A 12,712-nucleotide genomic window follows, 5' to 3' on the forward strand; every position below is an offset into this window, starting at 1 on the left:
ACACGTTCTTTTTCTCATTTATTTTGACACTTATGTGAAGTTGCTGATTGAAAGATTCTTTATTTTGAATTACTGTGATGAAATGAACAAGCTATGGGTAAATAGAAGGCCAATGTTGAGGATTGATGGCCATAGTCATATTAATATTGTTGAAATGCATCCTGTCTGCTTAATAAGACCATAAATTCTTATTCTGTTTGCTTACATTTATTGTTACAAGTAAACAAGTGTCTGAATTGAAAGAGCATTAAGAAAATGTAATTTTTATTATCTTGTGGCCATTTGCTTCACTTATCCTGTATAAATCTGTCAGAAATGTTATCAAATGAATAATTTATTTACCCATTGCTTTTATGACTCATTCAGTTTTTGTTGTTAAAGAAATGTTCAACCTGTATCCCTAAAGTTTTTTGCTCTTGTTGAGCTTTAAAATGCATTTTCTGTTTCCAAAAAAATTGATCATTCAGTGGGTACACTGTAGGACTCTGGATCAGTCCATGTTTTTCAAAGATGACAAAAATAATGTTCAACCATGGTTTAGTTGAGAGAATTATTTGGGTGAAGCCATGCACAACTGATGCATGGGGTACCTTGCCATGGGGTGCCTCTCAGTGATCAGCACTCTCTTGTAAGAAATGGGGAGGTTAGCTGTGCCATGAAGCAGATTTGGGCCTCCATGTCTGAAAAATGAGCAGTTTATCACAACCTGCTGTTGTCTGTTATAAAAACAGCAGGGTTGGTCTTTTTTTCAGCCTTGGTGTAACTGATGACTAATGAAATGTAAACTGTGGATAAGTGAATTACATTGACCAGTTGTAAAGAAGTAGAAATCAAGCACCTCCATGCACGGTGCAATTGTAGTAGGTTCTTAGTTGGGCGCACACATTTGTTTGTTTTAGGAAGCATTTTGTTTGTTTTTCTCTTGCTGTATGATAAAGTTGTCCTGATGGGAGTAGTGTTCTCTCTTTGCTTCTCTTCTGTGAGCATACTTCTTGTTTTGCACTCTTGAAGTGACTTCATTATAATAAGATCATGCTGTTTTGCTGTTTTGGAATTTTATTCCTAACATTGGGAAATGTAATTGCTTATTGATTACAGCCAAGTTGTCTTGTAAAAGATTGCTTAAACTAAGGTACAAGTTAACTGTGGGGGGGGGGGGATTTTTTTTTATTATACTCCATTAAGGAATGTCTAGAATTGTATTTCTCCAATGTGGATGTAGCTGTTAATATATTTTTCTTTCTAAAAGAATTCACTGTGTGAAAAATGATTTCCATTTTTGTATAATACAATCTGCTTATTTTTTTTGTTTCGCAGAGATGGAAAGGAAAAACAAACTGGAATTTTGGGAATAAAAATACTGGAGGGGGACTGATATTATGTGCAAAACTTCTTACTGTGATTAAATACTGTAACTCTCATTCTGTGTTTTCTTTTCTTTCTCCAAAATATGCTCAGGGTTGATCAACCCACCAGGTTACTGAGTGTGAACAGAACCTTAGTGATGCCAATGCTGTGAAATAGTTGATACAGCATTCAATTAGTGTTTAGTATTTGAACTACTGCAGAGGAACTACATTGATAGGAACTGCAATTTGTCTCTAACACACACACACATACAAATATCATTGTTCTTTAAAGTTCATAGGTGTAAACTTCTTCAGGACTTTTTTGGCTCTTCCAAAAAAAAAAAAAAAAAGGTAACCTTGAGATGTTTTTGATGATAGGTGAGTAGTGTTAAAATTCAAAGATCAAAATATTTTTAATATCTTTACATATTTATTTTGTTTTTAATGTTTTTAAATATGTAAAGATATTTAAAAATATGCTGATGGTTTCACCCCTCAGAATACATTTTTTCAAGTGCATCATTTTTTTCCATTTGTTAATAACTTTCTCCCTCTGAATTCACTGTAAGAGTGGAGCGTAGTGCTGCCATGTATTTTGAGCTTTAGCTTGTAATCAATAGCTCAAAGGTAACTTCATGTTGATCTGAGCAAATGATTCTCTGCTCAGTTCCCAGAATGCACTGCAGGGCACTGACCTGTCCTCTTCTGCCAGTCCGCTTTTGTCCTTCATCTTACGAGGTTTGCTCTGTTTCAACACAGTCAAATTGGGAATAAGACATCTAATCCAGGTAAGTGAGAATAAAACATTTTCATGTGCAGTTACTTTGTTTCACTTATGCTAGCTCGATGCAAAGCGTCCCTCAAAAGCTTAAAAATGGGAAACCGTTTCAAAAAGTGGCTTGATAACACTCTGCTTTAGAGTGTCCCAAAAATTTGTCTCAAGTGGCAAGTTCTAAAATGAAAACATCCAACATGAGCAGTTACAAAGTTCAACAGCAGCAAAATAATGAAAAATGAATTATTCCATTGAATTCTGAACTGTCATTGATAAATGAGTGTCTAAAAAGTTTGACACAAGTGAAAGATTTAATTTCTTTTTAACTATTGACTTTTTAAAGTGAAATAGTTCTTAAAAATACCCATGTCCTGTATAAATTTTTTTGTGTGAGAAATTGAATTTCATCATTTAGAATGCCTTTCAACATAAGAGTAAAAACATGACTAGTATCATGGTGTGTTTTTTTTTTTTTTTTTTAATAGCTGAAAATGTTTGAAAGGACAGTGGTACCTTTGGGAGAGGAAAGCTGTAAAAATTGCCTGAGTTCTGTGATTATGCTGATACAAGAGGAAAAGTAGTTTAGTTTAGCATTCAAGGGTCTTAAAATGCATCTCTTTCAAACCTACTTCTCTCCCACTCTGTAAAAGTGCATAAAATCTAACACCGCTGTATCTGTTGTTGTTCCATGGGCCGTGTACTTGTCACGCGTGTTGGCAAAAATGGTGAAATTTACTAAATGTGCTTCGAGAACCACGTCTGCATCTATCAATGCGGTGAAATGCACCTTTCTTTACTCTGACTTGCACGTCCCTTTGGAGAAAAGTGTCTGCGAAATGAAAAAATGTAGACGCGATAGTCCTGGTGCCTTATCCAACGGTAGGACCTGTGACCTTTGACCTTTAAAGTACCGGTTGCTTTTTTTCTTTTTGTCTGCCCCATCTGTAACAAAGCCAAAAAAAAAAAAAAAAAAAAGCAGTTGGGAACCAAAGTTTAAATAGCCAAAGCATCTCATTGTCCCCTTCGGAAGGAAGTGAGCGATGTAGCAGATTAAAAACGCTAGTAGATTGACGTTACAGTCAGAATTCAATTAATTTGGTCAGTCATTCTATGGATTAGAGTTGATGTGCTGTGTCTATTGGTGCTTCATGCTATGACATTTGTGTTGGTGTCTCATGCTAAGATGGTAAATGTCAATGCAGAGAGTATTTCCACAGTCATGTTGTTGGCTCAGCAGGATGAGGCTGGCTGCATGCCTGTGCTTCCTGTGGCTGCCATGTCTGCTCTCGGTCACCTTGGCTGCGGTCGACGTCTGCTACACCAAACCTAAAAGCCTGCACCTGGAGCCCATGTGTGTGCACCGCAGTCCTATACTCCATAGTGATGTTCTGGAGGCAGACAAAACCCCAGAGAACATTCCGGAAGGCACCAACCCGCGGGTGTGGGAGCTGTCCAAGGCCAATAGCCGCTTTGCCCTTCGGTTCTATAAGCACATGGTGAAGACCAGGTCTCCAGAAACCAACATCTTCATGTCACCGCTCAGCATCTCCACTGCCTTTGCTATGACCAAGCTGGGGGCCTGCAATAACACCCTGGAGCAGCTCATGGATGTAAGGGCCTATAGAAAAACCTTACTGACCTAGGATCACCCCTGGCCCCATGGATAGGATTGGCCTCCTTAGCTATTTGTCAAAGTAACATATTGCTGTATAGGGTTAGTTAATTGCTTCTATAAACTGACTTAGACATAGCTTATAGACAGCTAGATATTTAGATTAACTGCCCTCACTGGAAGAGACATTTCAGTCAAAGGCCAACTAATAATATCAATATCAGTCACTTATACTATCATTGACTTTTTAATGAATTAATGGTAATGACATGTGAGCTATATAAAATATAAGAATGGAAAACCACATCCCTCTGCAGGTTACATAATGGAAGACACCTAAGTCCAGATCACCCACTGGTGTCTAGCTCTGCAGCCCTTTAAATTCCAGATGATCTACCTGCCAAGGGTTTTCCTGGTTATTCCCAATTACCTTTCCTGATGAGATGGGGACCAGGCTTGGATGGGTAGTCCAGCTTACGGTGGTGGTGGAGTGTGGCATGTAGGGGTGACAGAATATAGAATTCATACACCCTGAGTACAAGTGATCAATACACAATATGAAGAATACAGAATGTGCACACAGCCTTCCATATACACATAAAATAAAACCTGATTAAAACAGAGTTATGGGGGGCGCGGTGGCGCAGTGGGTTGGACCGGGTCCTGCTTTCTGGCAGGTCTGGGGTTCAAGTCCTGCTTGGGGTGCCTTGTGATGGACTGGCATCCTGTCCTGGGTGTGTCCCCTCCCCCTCCAGCCTTTCACCCTCCATTGCCAGGTTAGGCTCCGGCTCCCTGCGACCCCGTATGGGACAAGCGGTTCAGAAAATTGTGTGTCTGTGTCTGTAAAACAGAGTTCCTTTCTCTGTGTCATTTTGTAACAAGAACCAGACAGCTGATGACATTTATAAATAGAATGTTGGCTAAGCAATAAAACCAATACAAATCTTATAATTGAGTAGGAAAAATAGAACACTGATAAATGGTCAGAAAGTCTTTGAAATGTTGAAGAAATTGATTTCCGGTCATCCTCTCCTCTTTCCATAGGTATTTGAGTTTAACACTATCAAGGAGAAGACATCTGATCAAGTTCACTATTTCTTTGCAAAACTGAACTGCCGGCTGTATCGCAGAAAAGACCAGTCCATTGAACTGGTCTCAGCTAACCGCTTATTTGGAGAAAAATCCTTTGTTTTCAATGAGACCTTCCAAAACATCAGTGAGGTTGTGTATGGAGCCAAGCTGATGCCACTCAATTTCAAGGTCACACGCTGTCACTAGACACATTCCTCCATAGCAAGGTATAGGATCTTGTCCATTTTTTTCATTGAAAGAATCTCTTTGCTGTTACAGGAGAAACCAGAGTTATCTCGACAAATTATCAACGAGTGGATCTCCAACAAGACAAAGAATAAGATCCAAGAGACACTCCCTGAGAATGCCATTGATTCCAGTGCAGTGCTGGTCCTCGTCAACACCATCTATTTTAAGGTGAGCAAAGAAGCGAAGACTGCGCTTCTAATCCAGTCTTTGGAATAAATTTTTCCTATTTTGTAGAACCATACTGTATATTTGTGTTTATGCTCATGCCACAGTTTTCTGATCATCTTCCTTGCTTCTGCATTTTGTTCAATTTCACAGGGTCAGTGGAGCAGTAAATTCAATAAGGAACATGTGTTCAAGGACGATTTCTCTCTTGGAGCTTCAAAAACTTGCCCCGTGTCCATGATGTACCAGGAGAATGAATTCCGGTACGGAAAGTTCAAAGCAGACAATGTCCAGGTGCTTGAGCTTCCATACAAAGGAGAAGAAATGTCAATGGTGCTGATTCTCCCCTTCAGAAAAACACCACTTTCAGAGGTTTGTTACTGGTGTTTTCATCTGACTTCTACCATTGAGAACGCTAAACAGTGAATTCATAGTCATTCTGATCTAATAAAAATCAGACAGGGCTTTAAAATGGTTGCCAAAAGTTTTCTGGTGGATGCTGTAGAATCAATTTATAAGCTGAAATGATGGTGTAGCTTGGAAAGGGGAACATAGATCTGGTAGTAGATGTGTAGAAAATTCAGATGATGTTGCCTTTCAGGTCAGCCACCGAAAAGTCCGTGTGAGGGAACAACAGGGCATTTAAAAGCAAGGGAGGGCGAAGTAGGGTGTAAACAATTTCATCATCATTGAAAGCCATGGCAACTGCACCCAGTCCATTTTGCATGAAAAACTGTATAGTATTTTATGACAAGTGCATACAGTACATTGATACAAAGTGTTTTTATTTTTCTCATTCAGATTGAGAACAACCTACAACTGAAGAAACTGACAGGTTGGCTGGATTCCTTGAGGCCAACAACCGTGTCTATTCAGATCCCACGTTTCCACATAGAGGACAAATTCAGCCTGAAGGAGAAGTTGGAGGCCTTGGGCCTAAAGGACCTCTTTGACCCCAGTCAAGCAAACTTGCCAGGTATTATATATCCAGCACCCCAGGGGTTTTTAACAGAACATGATCGTCAACTCAAAATCAATTACAACAAATCAATAACAAAAAGAGACATGGTCTGGAAAGGTCATTACAGCAGGTATATGTAAATACTGTAAACCATCTCAAGTACGGGGGGGGGGGGGGGGGTTGCAGTGGTGCAGCGGGTTTGGCCGGGGCCTGCTGTGTGGTAGATCTGGGGTTCAAGTCCTGCTTGGGATGCCTTGCGATGGACTGGCGTCCCATCCTGGGCCCTGTGCTGTCAGGCTAGGCTCCGGCTCGCAGCGACCCTACTTGGGATGAGGCTTGTAGAAATTGTGTGAATCTCAAGTACCATACCTACTTAATTTTGAACACTGATATGGTAGAAAAATTGTGATGTCTAGTCAAGCAGAATGAGAGTATGAACTATGCTAATCATCAAAATATTTGCTGAAAATTTTTTCAGGTATTGGTACAGAAGAAGGGAATAACCTGTACATTTCTGAAGCCTATCACAAAGCATTTTTGGAGGTATGGAATAGATATTCATTTGCTGTTTCATAGAGTACTCCAAATGGAAGACTAAATTAAGTTTTACTCAGTTGGCAGATGCTTTTCACCAAGGTGAGGTATGATTGTTCATTAGTGCTTTGTTGACACCTTTGTCCACGGTAACTTACAATACCACATACGGTACAGTTTCACTCTCATATACACACACTGTGGGAAATTTAGATTCCCCAATTCCTGTGAAACACAGTCTTTGAACTCTGCAGCACCCAGAGGAAGCCCAAGCAGGAGAACATGAAAACTACTCCTATTACTGTTCCATTAAACTATTTCATTAGTTCGATTAAGGCAGAATGAAAACGGCATTACATGTTATCAGAACAGTATATGCTACAGAAAGTTTGTCACTTTGGACAAAATGCCGGAAAACAAAATAAGTTGTTTCCATTAAATTAACTCTGTTGTGTTTATTTCAAACAGAGGAATGATTTGCATTACTCTGAAAATGTTTTTTTCTGTTTGTTTTTCATTCTGTAACTCTAGGTAAATGAGGAGGGCAGCGAGGCAGCTGCCGCCACTGCTGTGGTCGCTTATGGGCGCTCCATCAATTTCAGTCGTGAGGAATTCATTGCAGACAGACCCTTCCTCCTGCTCATTCGGGCGATCTCCACTAACACCTTCATATTCACTGGCCGAGTGTCGGACCCCTGTGACAGCACCTAGCTATGCGTACATCACATACACCTGTATGCAAAGCCAGGGGGCAACGCAATCTTGCATTCAGTGTCTTCTGAAGAAAAATGTTTGTTGGTTTTTTTTTTGTGATCCTCTAAAATAAACTTAATAGGAAATATATATACTTATGCAGTCATTTATTTTAAAGATACATCAATTTGTGTACAATATATCTTTGCAATACAGATATTAATCACTGGAAATGAGTTAGAAATACCAAATTATTTGGGGAATGGATATTATTTCTATTAAATATGAATTACCAAAATAAGAAAAAATCTTTTTAAAGCCGGTTTTGGAAACTCAGAAAAAGAACAGGGTATATAAAACGTCCTATTATGAATATTGTCCAAATACATTACTTAAACAAAAAAAAAAAATAATGTGTTAACAAAAGAGGAATTAATTTTGACAAGGATATCCATTACTTCTTCTTTTCCATTAAATATCAGATCAAAAATCTTGATAATTTTTCAGACTTCTATAATCATATTAAGCATTACTGGAAGTGTCACAAGCCTTTCCCTCCAATTGGTTAACTTCTGTAATACGCTCAGAAAAATGTAGCAACAGGGATTATATATGTTGTTTTCCAACTCGTTCTATTGTTTTAAATTACAAATAATGTGTTATAGCACCATTGGGGGTGCGGTGGTGCAGCAGGCTTATCTGGTTCCTGCTCTCTGGCAGGTCTGGGGTTCGAGTCCCGCTTGGGGTGCCTTGCAATGGATTGGCGTCCCGCCCTGGGTGTGTCCCCTCCCTTTTCAGCCTTACGCCCTTTGTTGCCAGGTTAGGCTCCGGCCCTCCGCGACCCTGCTTGGGACAAGCGGTTTCAGCCACTCTGTGTGTTTGTGTGTGTGAAGAAAACTTATTTCCTTTGAAGAAAATGAATTCGTAAAATAAAAGTCTATTGCTTAGTCAAAGATGATAAAGATTTACACTGATAACAGCCCCAGAACAACTTCCTGCAATAAAACTAAAATTTCTCAATAATCATATCCAAAATCCTTCCTTTATATGGAAAATTGGAACTTTCTCAGAAAAGAATTTCATATAAAAAGCAGTATTCCAAACACTCCCAACGCGAAGTCGCTGCTGCTTAATTTATGGCAGCTTAATTAGTGTAAGTCACCTTGGTGAATAACGTGTGTGGGCTGGTAACACTATATGGAGTTCACTGGAAGTCGCTTTGGATAAAAGTGTGTGCTAAATAAATAAATGTACATCTATTTACCCGTTTATACAGCTGCGTAATTTTACTAGAGCAATTCAAGGAAGAGTACTTACAAGCTCAAGGGCACTACATTATAAGATGAGATTCGACTACTGCAAGCCTCTGACCACGAAGCTTATTTAGACACCTTAAATGCTGCGCCTCATGGTAAACTTTACCAGAGAGAGCAACAGATTATAATTACACAGAACTTGTTTGTCGGTGCCTGGTTAAGTTAGCAGTGAAAAGTGACGCTTACAAAAATTCCGAACCAAGTAGTGGTAAAATGTTTCGGCTATAACAGTAATGAATTTTAAAAATTAAACATCAAATAATAAGTTTAAAGATGCATGTGTAGAAGGTGGCCGCTCCCCCAGAAAGACATTTGAGTTTTTATTGTGAGTTTTGCTGCCATCCGGTGGTAATGAGTGGAAATGCAGCTCTTTTTCCACAAAAGGACGTTTTAGAAAATGGAAATATTAAGTAAATAAACTCGGTATGTCTCAAGGTATCGTTGCCGCGTCACGGCGCCTGGGTATACGTTTCCTCCTGGTATTGTGGTTTTCAAACATTCGGGATATCGGCGGTACAAAAGTTAGCCTTTTACAAGTTTTTTTTAAACTCGTGTGTTGATGTTGTGTAGCTTCGCCGACCCACAAAACTCATACACATCCGTGCAGTATGCTAAGCACTGGAAATTCCAGGGAACGGTTATCTGCATTATATAAACGTAACCCCATGTTTTATTTATCATATATGGTTCAATAAAAAGTGTCAATATTTTGTTTTCGCGTTCATAAAACAAAAAGCTGTTTCACTTCTCATTCCCGTTCGGACTTTCATGTGCACAAATATGCGATGTACTCCTGCTGGGAAATGTTGTTCTTTTGTGGTGTATTTGGTTGGTGGATGTCAGATTGGTATTAAATAGAACTTCAAAACCCATCATTCCTCGCTGTCACGCCGAGCGGTACGAATGAGGAAATGGAATTCCAGCAGGTGTTCTAGCAAAGAAGCTAATAGGGGGAAATCCCCATTTCAAAAATCAGATGGATCGTTGCCTCACAGAAAAATAAACATATAATTCTCAAAATTTTAGTTGTTACTTTTAGAAAGTACTTAGGCATTGTTAAGCTGTAATGTAATTGTAACGCACTCGTCTCGTATTTTTCCTGTGAGATGCACGTCGCTTGGGGAAGCGTCTGGTCTGCTAAATGAATAAATGTGCTGCTTAAAGTACATCTGAGAATTAAATGTCACAAACGTCTGTCAAGTTGAACAGTTGTCTTCAGAATAATAGAATTTAATGGATTTTGTTAGTATTTGTTGGCTAGAGGGTGATGGGGTGTAAGTAACGATGTTTTAATGTCATAACTATCCCAAAATTACACGGTAAGATTTTATTATTCATCACATCCATTATCAACAACCAGCTGTCCAATGCAGGGTCACAGTGGTCTGGAGCCTATCCCTGAAGCAAAGGGCGTGATGCTATGTCATCACAGAGCCATCACACATGTAAATTCACAGTCACACGCTGAGGGCAATCCAGAGTTCATCTAAAACACATTTCTCTGGACTACGGGAGGAAAGTGGAGCTCCTGATGCATCCTGGGAGAAGATACACAATTTGCACTCTTTTTTGAACTGATCTTTTTCAGCAACTGGCTGCTGTCTTCACAGGCATATTTAACACCTCCTTAAAAAACTCTACCCACCTGTTTCAAAAACACCACCATTATCCCCGTTCCTAAGAAAAACAAAGTGAACTGCCTTAATGACTATCGCCCAGTGGCACTGACCCCCATTGCAATGAAATGCTTAGAGAGGCTGGTGCTGGGACACATTAAGGACACCATCCCAGACACTTTGGACCCACTGCAGTTTGGCTACCGCCACAACAGATCCACTGAAGACGCAATATCACACGCACTTCACACCACTCTGGCTCACCTGGACAACAAAAACTGCTATGCAAGGCTATTATTTGTGGACTATAGCTCGGCATTTAACACTGACATCCCAACCAAGCTGATCCACAAACTACTAGGTCTTGACTGAGCGCCACATTGTGCAACTGGATCCTGGATTTCCTCACCAACAGATCCCAGCGTGTGCGGATTGGCAGAAACACCTCCTCCCCACTGACCCTCAAAACTGGCGCTCCACAGAGAAGCATCCTGAGCCCAGTGCTATACTCCCTGTTCATACATAACTGTGTGGCCAGTCACAGCTCCAACACCATCATAAAGTTTGCTGACGATACCACCACTGTGGGTCTGATCACCAACAACGATGAGACGGCCTACAGAGAGGAGGTGAAGCTCCTGGGAGAGTGGTGCCAGGACAACAACCTGTCTCTCAATGTCAGTAAGGAGCTGGTGGTTGACTTCAGGAGACAGGATACGGTTCATGTACCCATCTACATAGGAGGGGACGTTGTAGAGAGAGTCAACAGCTTCAGATTCCTAGGGGTCACACTCACTGCCAAACTCACATGGTCTAAACATAGCATCAACCATCAAAAAGGCCCATCAACGCCTCCACTTCCTCAGGCGTCTGAAGAAAGCCAGGATGTCCACTACGGTCCTCACCACTTTCTACAGGTGTGCTGTGGGGTCCATCCTCACAAGGTGTATTACATCCCGGTGTGGCTCCACATAGGACAAGAAAGCCCTACAGAGGGTGGTCAAAACAGCTCATAAAATCATCAGCACACAGCTACCAGGAGTCCAGGACACCTACACCACACGCTGCCTCAAAAAGACAAACCGAATCATGGAGGATCACAGTCACCCTACATGGGCACTTTTCTCTTTTCTGCCCTCTGGAAAACAGCTTACGTTTATTCGAACCTGCACTGCTAGGTTCAGGAACAGCTTTTACCCCATTGCTGTAAGAGTGTTCAACACTCACCAGTGTGCCACCTTTTGCAACTAGAATTTGCACTGATCCCTCCAAGCACATCAGTTGCATTGTCACTTTTAAGTATTCTTGCTATTTATTGTGATTGTTACTGACATTATTTATTGTTTTTTTGTGTCGTACTATGTATTGTCGTCTATAGTCTGTGGAGAAGCACTCAAGCAAGAATTTCATAGTAGTTTTTACACTTATGACAGTAAACCTTGAAATTGAATTCAATTTGAGGTTCTTTGCGGTCCAAAGAATGACATACAAATAAGCTTAAAATTAAAAGGTTTATTATAGTTCTAGAATTAGTCCAAATGCGACTCCAGCGAGTAGCGCTGCTGCCTCACAGCGCTTGGGTGGTGTGAGAGGACGTGGGTTCAATCCCCCATTCAATCTGTATAGGCTTTGCACGTTCTCCTCGTGTCTTGTTGGGTTTCAGCCGGGTGCTCTGGTTTCCTCCCACAGTCCAAAGACATACTGTTCAGGTGGATTGGTGATCCTAAGTCACCCATAGTGTGTGTGAGTGACACAGACAGAGTGTGTGTTCCACTGATGTATGGATGAGTGACCCAGTGTAAGTAGTGTATCTAGCAGTGTAAATCATCGCGGTAAACAAGGTGTGTGGGCTGACAACACTACACAGAGTTCACTGGAAGTTGCTTTGGAGAAAAGCATCTACTAAATGAAGGAATATAAACATAAATGTTGCCCATCACTCCATGTCAGAAAAATAATAGTCGACATGTAACAAGTGCTATACTTTTCCATGAGTTTAAACAACACTGAAGCTGTTAACGCTAGGCTAGAGGTTCAGAACAGTACAAGCTTCATGTCACTCTAACTTCAAAGTGTTTTTTTACCTAAATTATTTTTTCACTTTAAGTTCTTGTACTTGAATATTTTTAAAAGTATAAGTAGTGTTACCCAGGGGCAATTCCAGGATTCTTTAAACGGGGTGTCGGGGGCGGGGGGGGCTGGCAAGAACCACTGGGAGGGCACATTTTCAAAACCCCATATTTTAGTGTTTACCACTTGTAGCCTATTGAACTGATTGTCTTTAATCTTTAAAACAACAGGAAGTATCGATAAAGTAATATGTCTATTTTCTATTCATACTTCTAAGTCTTAATTATTCACTAGTCTGTCG

The 12,712-nt window shown here is 40.3% G+C and overlaps 1 protein-coding gene across 2 annotated transcripts; it reads left to right on the plus strand.

Annotated features, from left to right (window-relative positions):
• Window positions 1–2,004: 2,004 nt before the first annotated feature.
• On the plus strand, window positions 2,005–7,498 carry serpinc1 (serpin peptidase inhibitor, clade C (antithrombin), member 1). Of its 2 annotated transcripts, none has more exons than XM_018726736.2 (8): window positions 2,005–2,137; window positions 3,359–3,734; window positions 4,781–4,996; window positions 5,087–5,224; window positions 5,375–5,593; window positions 6,023–6,197; window positions 6,661–6,725; window positions 7,248–7,498. In XM_018726736.2, the coding sequence occupies exons 2-8, from the start codon at window positions 3,363–3,365 to the stop codon at window positions 7,425–7,427; spliced, it is 1,365 nt and encodes a 454-aa protein (XP_018582252.2). In that variant the 5' UTR covers window positions 2,005–2,137; window positions 3,359–3,362; the 3' UTR covers window positions 7,428–7,498. The 2 variants fall into 2 exon arrangements, with proteins under 2 accessions (XP_018582252.2, XP_018582251.2); XM_018726735.2 differs by having other exon boundaries at window positions 2,006–2,137; window positions 3,362–3,734.
• The last annotated feature ends 5,214 nt before the right edge of the window (window positions 7,499–12,712 follow it).

Source organism: Scleropages formosus, chromosome 9 (assembly GCF_900964775.1).
Source record: "Scleropages formosus chromosome 9, fSclFor1.1, whole genome shotgun sequence".
NCBI classification, from domain to species: domain Eukaryota; kingdom Metazoa; phylum Chordata; class Actinopteri; order Osteoglossiformes; family Osteoglossidae; genus Scleropages; species Scleropages formosus.

Excerpts from the sequence above, each read along its gene's own strand:
- serpinc1 (XM_018726736.2), top strand. The coding sequence starts at position 3,363 with ATGAGGCTGGCTGCATGCCTGTGCTTCCTGTGGCTGCCATGTCTGCTC. Across the intron at positions 5,225-5,374 it reads TCAACACCATCTATTTTAAG|GGTCAGTGGAGCAGTAAATT; the intron begins GTGAGCAAAGAA and ends TCAATTTCACAG. Across the intron at positions 5,594-6,022 it reads GAAAAACACCACTTTCAGAG|ATTGAGAACAACCTACAACT; the intron begins GTTTGTTACTGG and ends TTTCTCATTCAG.